General features: G+C 61.1%; 1 protein-coding gene across 4 annotated transcripts; it reads left to right on the top strand.

Annotated features, from left to right (window-relative positions):
• Nucleotides 1–1,700: 1,700 nt before the first annotated feature.
• MPV17 (mitochondrial inner membrane protein MPV17) lies at nucleotides 1,701–12,200 on the top strand. Of its 4 annotated transcripts, none has more exons than XM_055121492.1 (8): nucleotides 1,701–1,747; nucleotides 2,145–2,219; nucleotides 7,770–7,885; nucleotides 7,992–8,084; nucleotides 8,195–8,290; nucleotides 8,433–8,465; nucleotides 8,716–8,768; nucleotides 11,653–12,200. In XM_055121492.1, exons 2-8 carry the CDS (start codon nucleotides 2,150–2,152, stop codon nucleotides 12,029–12,031), a joined length of 840 nt encoding a protein of 279 aa, XP_054977467.1. In that variant the 5' UTR covers nucleotides 1,701–1,747; nucleotides 2,145–2,149; the 3' UTR covers nucleotides 12,032–12,200. The 4 variants fall into 4 exon arrangements, with proteins under 4 accessions (XP_054977467.1, XP_004618992.1, XP_054977468.1 ...); XM_004618935.2 differs by lacking the exon at nucleotides 11,653–12,200 and adding an exon at nucleotides 9,644–10,585; XM_055121493.1 differs by having other exon boundaries at nucleotides 1,704–1,747; nucleotides 2,142–2,219.
• Nucleotides 12,201–12,347: the final 147 nt, after the last annotated feature.

The raw sequence follows: 12,347 nt of genomic DNA, 5'->3' as shown, positions 1-12,347 counted from the left end.
TACATTTGGCTGCCTACTCTAGTTACTAATGTAAATTCTCATATTAGGGAACCTTAAGTTAAATGTTATGACATCAGATTCTATTGCTTCTTTGCTGTGTTTCTCCATTATCTGTGATAGGTTTCTCCCTACCTGATTTATACAGGAATTATGTGAATTGGGACTGGATCTAATCAGACTGAGAGCTGGGAAAGAAAGAGGTTTCTCTGTGACTGCCTCCTGAAGCAACTGCACCCATCAGCCTGCCAGATCCACAGCAGGAGTTTCCACCACCTAGATAGTCGCAGTATATTCAATACAGTTTACAATGTTTGGACCTGGAAAGGCATTAAGAAGTCACCTAGGGGCCGGAGCGATAGCATAGCGGGTAGGGCGTTTGCCTTGCACGCGGCCGACCTGGGTTTGATCCCCGGCATCCCATATGGTCCCCCAAGCACTGCCAGGAGCAATTCCTGAGTGCAAAGCCAGGAGTAACCCCTGAGCATCGCTGGGTGTGACCCAAAAAGCAAAAAAAAAAAAAAAAAGTCACCTATTGGGTCCAGAGTGATAGTACAGCGGGTGCCTTTCGTGCTGTGGATCAGAGTTTGATCTCTGGCATACTATCTAGTCCTGAGTGCCACCAGGAGTAATTACGTAGTACTACTAGGTATGGCCTCCATCCAAAACAAGTCACCAGGGTCTGGAGCAATAGCACAGTGGGTAGGGCATTCGCCTTGCACACAGCCAACCCAGGTTCGAATCCCAGCATCCCATATGGTCCCCTGAGTGCCACCAGGGGTAATTCCTGAGTGCAGAGCCAGGAGTAACCCCTGAGCACCGCTGGGTGTGACCCAAAAAAAGCAAAAAAAAAAAAAAAGTCACCAGTTGGTTTTGAAACACAGTGTGTGAGGGGGGGTGCGGGGGGGCACTCCTAGCTGTGTTCAGGAATCACTCCTGGTGGGTTCAAGGTACTATATAGGGTGCCAGGAACTGAACCAGGGTCAGCAGCGTGCAAGGCAAGCACCCTACCTGCTGTACTATTTTTCTGGCCCATCCAAACTAAAGGTTTGTAATGGTTCTTCCTCCACCCACCCCCACCTTCTTACATCTCCCCTAAAACCGAGGAGCTGTTTGAAAATCAATCCTCCACTCCAGGGGTTATAAAAACTCAATTCCAAAGCTGCTGTGGCTGACTAGTTGCTCTGATGCCATCAAACATGCACAAAAGCCAGTTCCACCTTTGAGACTGGTGAAGCAGACACTAGTTTGTTGTTTTTAATTGAATCGCCATGAGATATGGTTACAAAGCTTTCATGATTAGGTTTCAGTTCTACAATGATCAAACACCCATCCCTCCACCAGTGTGCATTTTCCGCTACTAAGTATCCCTCCTGCCAGCCCCACCCCACCCAACCCGGGCCTCTATGGCAGGCCATTTCCTCCTTGCTCTCTGCTTTGGGGCCTTCTGGTTTGCAATAACGATACTGAGAGGCTGTCATGTTTGGTCCTTCTACTTTCAGCACACATCACACTCGTTTTTAAATAAAAAGTCACACGCATTTCACTAGGTTTATTCACTCCAGCTTAGCGTCCAAGCTGCTGAGACAGCCCAGGGAGTCAGGACCCTGGCCAGCTCCTGGCGGGGGAGCCGCGCGGGGGTCCAGCGGGCGGGGGCCCCCCCAAGGGGAGGGCGGGAGGAGGCCGCTGGCGGAAGGGGCGGGACTTGTGCCGGAAGTCGGCCCGGCGTGGGGGCTGCGCTCGCGGCCAGGTGAGTGGCGGGCCGGGAGCGGCGATGCCGGGTCCCCGGGAGCAGCTGCACGCAGGAGATGCAGGCGGTTCCCAGCGGAGTCCGCACGGAGGAAGGATGCAGGCGGCTCCCAACGGAGTCCGAAGCGGGGGCCACGGCCAGGCTCTGGATGAAGAAAGGCCCGAGCAAACGTGCCTTTCTTCGTCCCGCGTGCAACCGTGGGAAGGGGGACCCCCGCGGCGGGGGCTGGGGGCTGCCCCGACGGTTACGCGAAGCTGCCCGGGAGCACGGCTGGGGGCGGCTGCGGGGACGGGACGGGGTCTCCTGCACGCCTGGACGCCAGCCTGGCGGTGGTGTGCGTTAAGCCCCATCTCTGGAAGGGGCACGAGGGTGACCCCCTTTCCTCTCGGCTCAGCAGGAGGCATGGCACTCTGGCGGGCGTACCAGCGGGCGCTGACCGCTCACCCTTGGAAAACGCAGGTGCTGACGGCCGGTGAGTGACCAGAGAGGCCTGTGGGGGCAGGCGGGCGCCCTGCCGCCCCTCGCTCCATTTGGAGGGTCCCCGAGGTCTGTATCCGGGGCCCCCGGAAGGGCTGAGGTGGCACCGGTTCCAGATAAACTGGGCAGCTACTTAGCCTGGAAACTAACAACCTGTTAAACACTTTCCACACGGCCTCGCCCAAGTCTGAGCGATTGAGAGCACCGTAGCCCCCGTCAGGATTCTTTCCTCGGTTCATGTTTCTCTGTGGTTGACCGAGGGGGATGGTGGTGCTCACGGACTACCCCTGGATCAGTGCTCAGGAACAACCCCTGGCAGTGCTCCTGGGACCGTTTGTAGTGCCAGGGATCAAACCAGGGTCACAGCCAAAGCTGTCACAGGCAAAGCAAGTGTCTTACCTCCTGTACTATCAACCTGTCTTCGGTTTTAAAATTGTGAAATATAGCTTAACATGCCACGAACGACAAAGACATGCATATACACATGACACTGTCAAAACAATGTTTCTGTGGCCAGGGAGTTGGTTCAAAGAGCCAGAGTACATGTGTTGCATGCAGAAGGCCCAGGTTCACTTCCCCAAGCACCTCAGGATCCCCTGAGCACCTCAGCAACCTCCAGCACCAGAAGGGGTTACCCCAAAATAAAAACAAAATAGTATTTGGGGGCCGGGAGCAATAGTACAGTGGGTAAGGCAGTTGCCTTGTACACAGCTGACCTAGGGCCGAACCCTGGCATCCCAATGGATCTACCCAGCTTGTCAGGAATAATTTTTTTTCTTTTTTTGCTTTTTGGGTCACACCCCGCGATGCTCAGGGGTTACTCCTGGCTCTGCACTCAGGAATCACTCCTGGCGGTGCTCAGGGGACCATATGGGATGCTGGGAATCAAACCCGGGTCGGCCGTGTGCAAGGCAAATGCCCTCCCCGCTGTGCTATCCTGTGCTATCGCTCCAGCCCCAGGAATAACTTCTCTGAGTGCAGAGCCAGGAGTAACCCCTGAGTATCGCTGCAGGGACGGAGCCCCAAAACAAAGCAAAAAAGTTGTACTTGTGTGTCAGAACTTAGTTTTGAGTGAGTCTCCCTAACTCAATACCTCAAGAGAGCCATTTTCCTCTTACTCTTCTGTTCTTCTTAGATGAGTTCTGTTTATCTCCCCAAACAATATAGAAACCAAGCATCCCATGGCCAGAGTGACAGGACAGCAGTGAGGGCACTTACCTTGCATGCAGCTGATCCTGGTTCAATTCCTGGCACTATGTAGGGTTCCCTGAGCCCTTCCAGGGGAATCCCTGAACTCAGAGCCAGGAGTAAGCCCTGAGGCCTGCTGGGTGTGACCTCAAAACAACAACCAAATAAACAAGGTTGTCTTTTACTCCAGTCTTGGAGGTGGGAGTAGCGCTCTGGCAGTGACTTACCTGCACTAATCCCCTCTTTGCCATACGAGAGGATGGGTGGCAAGAAGGGCCCGTCTCTAGGGGAGGAGTTGGCTGGGAGGGCTCGGGTGTTTGGAGGGAAGGCCAGGCCTCTAAGGAACACCAGGGCTTCTGAGAGGAGACTTCAGAGTTGGGCTTGGGGAGCTGCAGAAAACTGGGGCGGAGTGAGGGTGCAGTTTCTGGAATCACCCCACCTCGGTACTAGAAACTTCTAGGTGTCTGGCCAGCAGACAGCCGTCCCCTGCCCCGTTCCCCCCCCCTCCGCCCCGCCACCCATGTCCTGTCCTCAGAGTGTCCGTCAGGCTGCATGACTCACCTGGCCGATGACTCACGCTGGACTGTGTGTCTGTGATGGGAACTGACACGCTGGGCCCTCTGCCCGGCCTCACATTCCCTCGGGCTCCTGCCGCCGGAAATCAGGGCGCCCTCCTGCTCCCCATAGCGGGGAAGGGGGAGTCCTTGTGTTTCCCGACCCGAGGCAGCAGCTGCTCAGCGCCCTGGGATGGGGCTGTGGCTTGTCTGAGCCAGCCGGAAGCACCCCTCAGGTCTGTTCTTCTCAGGCCTTCCCCACTGACCTCCCAGTGGTTTTTTTTTTTTTTTTTTTTAATGTAGGAGTGCTGCTATTTATTCAGCCATTGACTAAGTTGATTGAATTGGGCATGAACTCCACCCTCTAGTGTTGAATGAAACTGCAGATTAAAGAGAGACAGTGAGGGGCTGGAGTGATAGCACAGCGGGGAGGGCATTTGCCTTGCACATGGCCGACTCAGGTTCGATTCTCAGCATCCCATATGGTCCCCCAAGCACCGCCAGGGGTGATTCCTGAGTGCAGAGCCAGGAGTAACTCCTGAGCATTGCCAGGTGTGATCCAAAAAGAAAAAAAAAGAGATTCAGTGAATTGACTCAGGGGGCTGTTCCTTCCGACCTCTACAGCCAAGATCCCCCAGAAAGGCCCATCACTCTGGGCATGGGCAGAGAGATTCCTGGGTTTTTGGTTGTTTGTTTTTGCTTTAGGGCCATACCCGGCAGGGCTCATGGCTTATTCTTGTTTCTGTGCCCAGGGATCACCCCTGGCGGGGCTACATGGGATGCTAGGGATCGAACCCAGGTCAGTCACATACAAAGCAAACGCCTTCTCTGCTGTACCTGCTCTGGGCCAGGGGTCGTTTCAGCCTGCGGCCAGAATCTCAGTAGTAAGGTTTGACTGCACAAGTGGCCGTGAATCCTCCCAAAAAAAGGGATACACAGTGCCCGGATACACCGAGGCAGGCCCCGGGCAGCTAGGGCCAAGCCCTCTGCGCTGCGCGTACTGTGAGACGGAGTCTGCCTTGTCCTGCCCTTCCCTGGACCTAGGGCTCAACCTAAGCCCCCCTAGGCCTGCTGTGGGAGCAGCCAAGCTGAAGACGCAGGTTTTCCCTGGAGTTCGAGTTATTTATTTATTTTGGTTTTGTTTTGGCCACAGCTGACTGTGCTCAGGCCTTACTCCTGGCTGTGCGCGCAAGGATCACCCCTGGGTACCAAATACTAGGGATTGAACCTGGGTTGGCCGTGTGCAAGGCAAGCCCTGTACCACTGGACTCTCTCCGGCCAGTGCCGGGTGCCAGAAGGAGGCCGGGAGCTGCAGAGACTGTCCAGTCCAGCTCTGGATACCCCGAGGACACTGGGGTCTTGCCTGGTGGCAGACAGGACTGGCATTCAAACCAAGGACACCTCCAGCCCTGAGGAGGGCTGAGACATGGGTCACTGACAAGCCGTAGACCATCCACTTTGCCTCAGTGCTCAGGAGGGTCCAGGCTGGGGCGTGGGGGGGGCAGCTAGAGCTCAGCCCCAGTGGCTCCTGCTTCCCTGCTCCTAGGGACCCTCTGGGTACTGCCAGCCGCCGCCCCTCACCCAGGCAGCTGTTGTATTGTTAGAAGCTTCCAGGCAGGAGTTGAGACCTGCAGCCGCTGTGCCAGCATCTCTGGCTGCCCCCCAGCCTCCCATCGTCCAGGACAGTCCTGCCCCCCTCCGCCTGCTCTCTGCCAGCACCTTCCTTCCTTGCACCCAAGAGTCCGTGCCCAAGAGCCAAGAGAGGAACGGGGAAGCTGGGCATTTAGTCCCTGCCATGCCTAGGAAAGGGGGGTGCGGTGGAAGTTGGGGCTTTTCCACTGGTGGGGTGGGAGAGGAGGGGTTCCCAGGTAGAGCTCGCCCCGAGGCTCCCCTCCTCCCCCACCGGATCTGACGGTGAGTGACGGCATGAGAACTGGCACCTGCCCAGGACCATGATGTCACATCCGAACCAACGTCTGCTGCTGGGCTCTGTGCCCAGCCTGGCATTGGGGCATCCCTGCCCCGCCGCCCCTCACCCTGCTCCTCTGGAGCTCCCGCCTCTGTGGGCACCCCCAAAACAAGCCCTGGACAGGAGCACAGGGCTCTGGGAGGCTCCCACCCACCAGCTCTGTCCCCACCTCGCAGGAGCCCAGGCAAGACCAGAATCGCTGTCTGACCAACCCAGGCCCTGGCACAACCAGCCTGCCGTGGGTCCGGGGGTGGAGGGCCTTAACCTGCGGCCAAGGAGAGACCCCCGGGCACTGTCCTGTTAGAAATGGAATGAACCAGGGGGCTGGAGCTATAGTACAGTCAGGAGGGAGTTTGCCTTGCGCACAGCCCACCTGGGTTGGATCCCCGGCACCCCACATGGTCCCCTGAGCCCCAAGAGTAACCCCTGAGTGCAGAGCGAACAGTGTTTCCATCTTGCCAAGTGCCACAAGCAAAAGGGGTAATTCCTGAGCACCACCGGGTGTCAGTTAAAAACAAAAAAGAAAGAATTCAGAATAGATTGAGCCCGCAGGGCCCCCCAGCCCCATGCTGCCCAGATGCGTGGTCGTCCGTCTGGACGGACAGCGTTCCTGGGGCGGGAGGGGGTGTGGGGGGCTGGAACCGGCTTCCCCGAAGGCTGCAGGCTGGAAGTCAGTGACTTGCTTTTCCCGTTCCGCTCTGCCTTTTGCTTGTGGCACTTGGCAAGATGGAAACACTGTTCGCCTGTGACTCCCTTTCCCCGGCACCTTGCTGCCCGCTGCCCGCTGCCCACTGCCCTCCTCGCAAGGTGAACGGCCAGGCTGGGCTCTGCCCCTTCCCCAGAGCAGCCCCGTTGTTGGAGGCTGGGGGGCCCCACACCATGCTGTCCTCTTAGTTTGCTTTCTGAACACAGGTCGGGGGCGGTGGGAACAGGCCCCGGGACAGCGGCCTGGCCCTTGGGGTGGTTGGCCAGGAACAGCCACCCCTGGGAGAGGCAGGGGCTGAGCACGGTCACTACCCAAGTCCCCCCGCTGAGCCTGCTGGGCGGGGAGGGGCCGCGGGTCTGGCGGGAGTGTGAGACCAGCACAGACGTCACAGACGGGCCCCGCTCTGGGGAGGCTGTTTGCCAGGGTAATTGGGGGCACAGGAACCGTGCAGCCATGGAGCTGCGGGGGGGACTCTCATTACCCAGCACGATTAGCAGGCCGGTGGGGGTCAGATGGTCAATAGCAGCCGCTGTCTCAGTGGATGCACGCTGGAGGCCAGCAGGCCACCGCGCTGCCGGGACCTGCCCACAGAGATGGTTCCAGCTCAGCCGCTGGGTGCCAGGGGCTGCAGTCCCAGGGAAGGGAGGGGAGGGCACAGCCATGCCCCCTCAGTGGGAGGAAAGTGGGGGCATCAGGGCTCACCTGGCATCGCTCAGAGGCTGCCAGTATCTGCCCGTGGGCCCTGAGCCACTCAACCCACCGTCTGCCTCCCCCGCACCCTGGGCATTGTGTTTCCACCAAGACTCATTGTCACTGTCCTCTACCGCTCTCGCTGGACCCCCGCCCAAGGACAGACACTGACTCAGGCCTTGCCCGGGGCCGGGAGAGGAAGCCGGAGTCCTGGGCCTGTTCTGGGCGGGAGGCCGGCGGGGAGCAGGCCGTAGCCTCTGTCCTGGAGCGGGGCCTGCCGGTGCGGCCTCTCCCTCCTGCACCCTCACCTCTTCCTCTCTCCCTCTCCCGGGGCTGTTCGCCCCTGTGTGTGACGGTCACACTGGGGTCCCCTTCCCTGGGGCTCAGCAGTGGCAGGATGGGTCAGGCCTCCTGACGCCCCCGTGTCCCTCCACGCAGGGTCCCTCATGGGCCTGGGGGACGCCGTCTCGCAGCAGCTGGTGGAGAGACGAGGCCTGCGCGAGCACCAGGCCACTCGGACCCTCACCATGTTCTCCCTAGGCTGCGGCTTCGTGGTAAGCTCTGCCGCGGGGCCTCCCTTCCCCGCCAAACGCCGGCTGCTGGGAAGCCCCCCGGCCCCTTGAACGCAGCCCGGCGCTGCTCCCCGGGGTTTGCTTTCAGGGCCCCGTGATCGGAGGCTGGTACCGGGTCCTGGACCGGCTCGTCCCCGGCACCACCAAGGTGGATGCGCTCAAGAAGATGTTGCTGGATCAGGTGAGGGGGGGAGGGGAGGGGCGTGGAGGGGCAAAAAGGAGGGGCGTGGAGGGGCAAAGGCGACAGGTGGGCGGGCACAGATACCCAGACCTCTGCATTTCCTCCCCCAGGGGGCCTTCGCCCCTTGCTTCCTGGGCTGTTTCCTCCCCCTGGTGGGGGCGCTCAACGGGCTGTCAGCCCAGGCCAACTGGGCCAAGATGCAGCGGGTGAGTGGCAGATCGCGGCTGGGCAGGGGGGCTCCCGGCTGTGGGCTGGGCAAGGTGGACGGGCCCTGCAGGAGGGGAGGAGGCGGTGGGCGTGGGCCTGTGTGGGCTGCTTATGCGGTCTCTCTTGTCCTTGTCCCCTCAGGATTACCCTGATGCCCTCATCACCAACTACTATGTAAGTGTCCCCAAATGTCCAGGGATGGAGGGGACGGGGGCTCCTGGTCTAACACACACACACACACACACACACACACACACACACACACACACACACACCTGCCATTCCCAGTGAGGAAACACCCGGAAGTGCTCCCTGACTTCAGCTCTGGTCAGCAGAGGTCAGGAAGGGACCAGGCAGGGCAGGAGTCGGGGGGGCCAGGGAGGGAGGCAGCCCCCAACCCTTCCCTCTTCTCTTTGCCTCACAGCTGTGGCCTGCCGTGCAGTTAGCCAACTTCTACCTGGTGCCACTCCAGTACAGGTACGGCAGCCCCCCCACCCCACCCCCAGGCCCCAGGTGGAGACAGTGATTTGCATTTCAACCTTGAGCTATTTTAGCAGAGACGCCCGGGCACTTTGTCCAGCCTCCCTGACCCTTTGCAGAGCCTGCCCCCTTGGGTCTGCCCACTGGTCGTCCTTTCCCTGGGGGCCTCTCCGCTGAGCTGTGTCTGCGGGGACAGGGCCTGGGGGGCGTCAGGTTACTGCACGGAATTTTACCCTAATAATAAGCAGCTCTAGGGCGAACCTGCGGAGGAGAATGCAGTGGGCCACTCCGAGTTTCACCCCAGCCCCCATGCCAGCCGCCCCCCACAGCAGTACCACGGGGGGGGGGGGTATTCCTGGTCAGCTCTGGGCCAGGAGTCCAGGATCTAGAAGAAAAATGCTAGAGAACAATGATGGGAAAATAGAAGGGACGGGTTCAAGACCAGGATCCATCACTTCAGGATTTAGGACTGGAGAGACAGGGCAGGGGAAGATTCTCGTTCTGCGCACAGCTGAGCCCGGTTCCGTCCCTGGCACCGCCTGCAGCCAAGAGTGATCCCTGATAAAATGAGCCAGGTGTGTCCCCACCCCCCCAAAAAAAAATGCACAACCACCTCGTCCTTAACCAGAACCACTCTGACACCAGAGCCGAGGCGGAGGGCTGTGGGCTTGACGGAGCCTCTGGTCCAGGAGTCGGAGCCGGGGGTGGCCCTGGACCCTGCCCTTGCCGTCCGTCTCAGCCAGGTGTCCTCCTCAGGCGCTGAGGGAAAGGGCCTGAACCTGGGCGTCCCCCGCGTCCAGCCCACCCTTCCAGCCACGCTTCCCCCTCTCCCCGGGCTCTCGCTCCTCCTCACGGGGCCCTGCCCGCTGCAGGTTGGCCGTTGTGCAGTGCGTGGCTGTGGTCTGGAACTCCTACCTCTCCTGGAAGGCGCATCAGCTCTAGGCCGCTGGACTCCCTCGTCCCCCACAGCAGGGGGGCGGCCCGACCCCTTCCGGCAGCCGTTTCCCCGGACTTTGCTTGCGTGTTAGCAGGAGGATACAGCCCGGGAAGGTGCCCGACTCCCGCAGAACTCTAGAAGCTTTATTTTTGCTTTGGGGTTTTTGTTTGTTTGTCTGGGCCACACCCGGCTCTGCTCAGGGGTTACTCCTGGCTCTGCACTCAGGAATCCCCAGGAACCCCCTAGTGGGGTTCGGGAGGCCATAGGGGATGCTGGGGTTTGAGTTGGGGCGGCTGTAGCGGCTGTAGAATGGCCTTCCCCCTGCCCCGGGCCTGTGGCTCTTCAGTGAACAGTGTGTCAGCGGCCCTTTACATTCATACGTCCACAAATGGCAGCAGCCCTACCCCGTCAGCCCCTGGCCCGGGGGTGGCTCCAGCTCCCCTTTGAGCCTCCATACCTGTGAGTAAAGACATGGTCAGCCCCACAGAGGTCGGGCATCAGAGCCGGCAGATAACAGCCGGGGCACTGTAGCTTCTACAGAGAAGCCTAGAGACCGCCCAGCCCAGCTTTGCAGAGACGAGGACAGGAGGTGACCTGCCGCATCCAAAACCAGCGCTTGGTGGACACATACAGACAGCGCCCCCACCCCACGCCCCCATTCATGTGCAAAGACCAGGGTGGTGGGATGGGGCCTTGCGGGGAGAGGGAGACCCCTCATGTGCAAGAGGAATCAGTGCCTTATGAGAGCCCCGGGTGGGTTGGGGGAGGGTGCCATCTCTGACCCAGAAAGTGGGGCCCCCCCTCCAGGCCACCCCCTGGGCCCTGACTTTGAACTTGCAGCCTCCCACTGTGAGCAATAAACACGTATAAGGCTGGGGATGTGTCCTGGTTATTACAGAAGCTCCTAAAGTGGTTGGCGGGGGGAGTGGCGGGGCAGGGAAGCCCACTCTAGGGCGAACCCAGAGGCACTGGGACCAGCCAGGACCTGGGCTTCTCCCTTCCTCATTTATGGTGCCTACAATCCAGCCAGGGCCTGCCTCTGAGCTGCTGGACCAGAGACCCTGTTTCTGCGACGCCCCCCACCCTCACCCTTGCAGCTAAAATGAAACTTGGTGGGAGGGCGCTGGAGCAGTAGCACAGCAGGGAGGGTGTTTGTCTTGCACGTGGCCAACCAGGGTTCGATCCCCAGCATCCCATATGGTCCCCCAAGCACTGCCAGGAGTAATTCCTGAGTGCATGACCAGGAGTAACCCTTCACTGGGTGTGACCCAAAAAGAAAAAAAAAAGAAAAAACTTGGTATGCTGAAACAAGGGCCTGGGTCTGAAATTGCAGCCTTCCCCAAGGCCTCAGGCCCTTCGGAGAAGTGGGGGGTCAGGGTGGGCACCACAGGCCGCCTCCCATTTGGGTGCCAGGTAAGACCGGGGCCTCTTGGACTGCTCCCGTCTGGGAACGGCCCCAGGCACCTGGGCACTTGCCAGCTGGAAGGACTCAGCTTCCGGAGCACTCTTTTTCCCCACGCCAACCTCTGTGACTGGCTCCAGGGTCCCCTGTGCACCCCTCGGGGTCTCATCCTGGGGCGGGCTGGGAGCTGCGGTCGTCACTGCTGCCACAGTCCGTGTATGTGGCGGCTGACGTCAGCTGGCGCTGTCCTGGCGCTATATAAGGCTGGCGGCGGGCCCGGGACCCCGTGCTCCCCAAGGCGCCCTCAGCCCGCCCAGAGGGACGGTGCCCGGCAGCTCCGTCGGGCCCAGAGCAGACGCTGGCCCGCAACTGTGAGTGGCTCAGAGCGAGTCCGTCCGCGGCAGGCGGGAGAGGGTGGCACAGGACCGGGCGGCGGGCGGCGGACCGCGGACGGCAGCCCCGGGGACCCGGTGGGGACGCTGGACGTGCGCGGGCCGGAGGAGAGAAGCGCACCTCACCCCGGGCTGCCCCTGTGTGTCCAGGGCCGGTGGCATCATGAGGCAGGCGGGACGCGCGGCGCTGCTGGCGGCGCTGCTGCTCCTGGCACAGCTGCGCCCCGGGAGCGGCCAGTGGAGCCCGGCGGCGGCGGCGGCGGCGGCGGGGGGCCGGGACCCGAGTCTGCGCTGGAGCCCGGGAGCTCGCAACCCCGGCGGCGGGGCCCGCGCGCTCTTCTTGCTGCTGGCCGAGCGCTTCCCGCGCCGCTGGGTCGCGGCGGGCGAGCGGCCGCGACGGAACGACCCTCCGCTGTCCATCGACCTCACCTTCCACCTGCTGCGGGCCCTGCTGGAGCTGGCGCGCACGCAGAGCCAGCGGGAGCGCGCCGAGCAGAACCGCATCCTCTTCGACTCGGTGGGCAAGTGACGTGACGGGCGGCGCTGCGGGCCCCCGGGAACCTCGAGCCCCACGATCCCCGCTCCCGCCGCCCGTCCCGGGGGCTGGATGGGCAGGACGGACCGTAGTCCCCTGGGAGCCAGAGCGGCCCGCAGCCACCCTGGGCACGCCGCGCGGCAGTTTTTAATAAAAGTGCTGAAGAGCCTCGGGCTGGTGTTGCGGGGACGCCCGGGAACCGTGGAGGGGAGGGGACCTGAGGCTGTGGGAGGGCTGGGGGCGCCGCCTGCATCCAGGTCCACCCGCCGCCCGTTTCCCTTGGGACCAGGGCTCTGGGCTCAGGGCTCCG

This window comes from Sorex araneus, chromosome X (genome assembly GCF_027595985.1).
Source record: "Sorex araneus isolate mSorAra2 chromosome X, mSorAra2.pri, whole genome shotgun sequence".
Taxonomy (NCBI): domain Eukaryota; kingdom Metazoa; phylum Chordata; class Mammalia; order Eulipotyphla; family Soricidae; genus Sorex; species Sorex araneus.
This window is presented reverse-complemented; position numbering and strand designations above follow the sequence as displayed.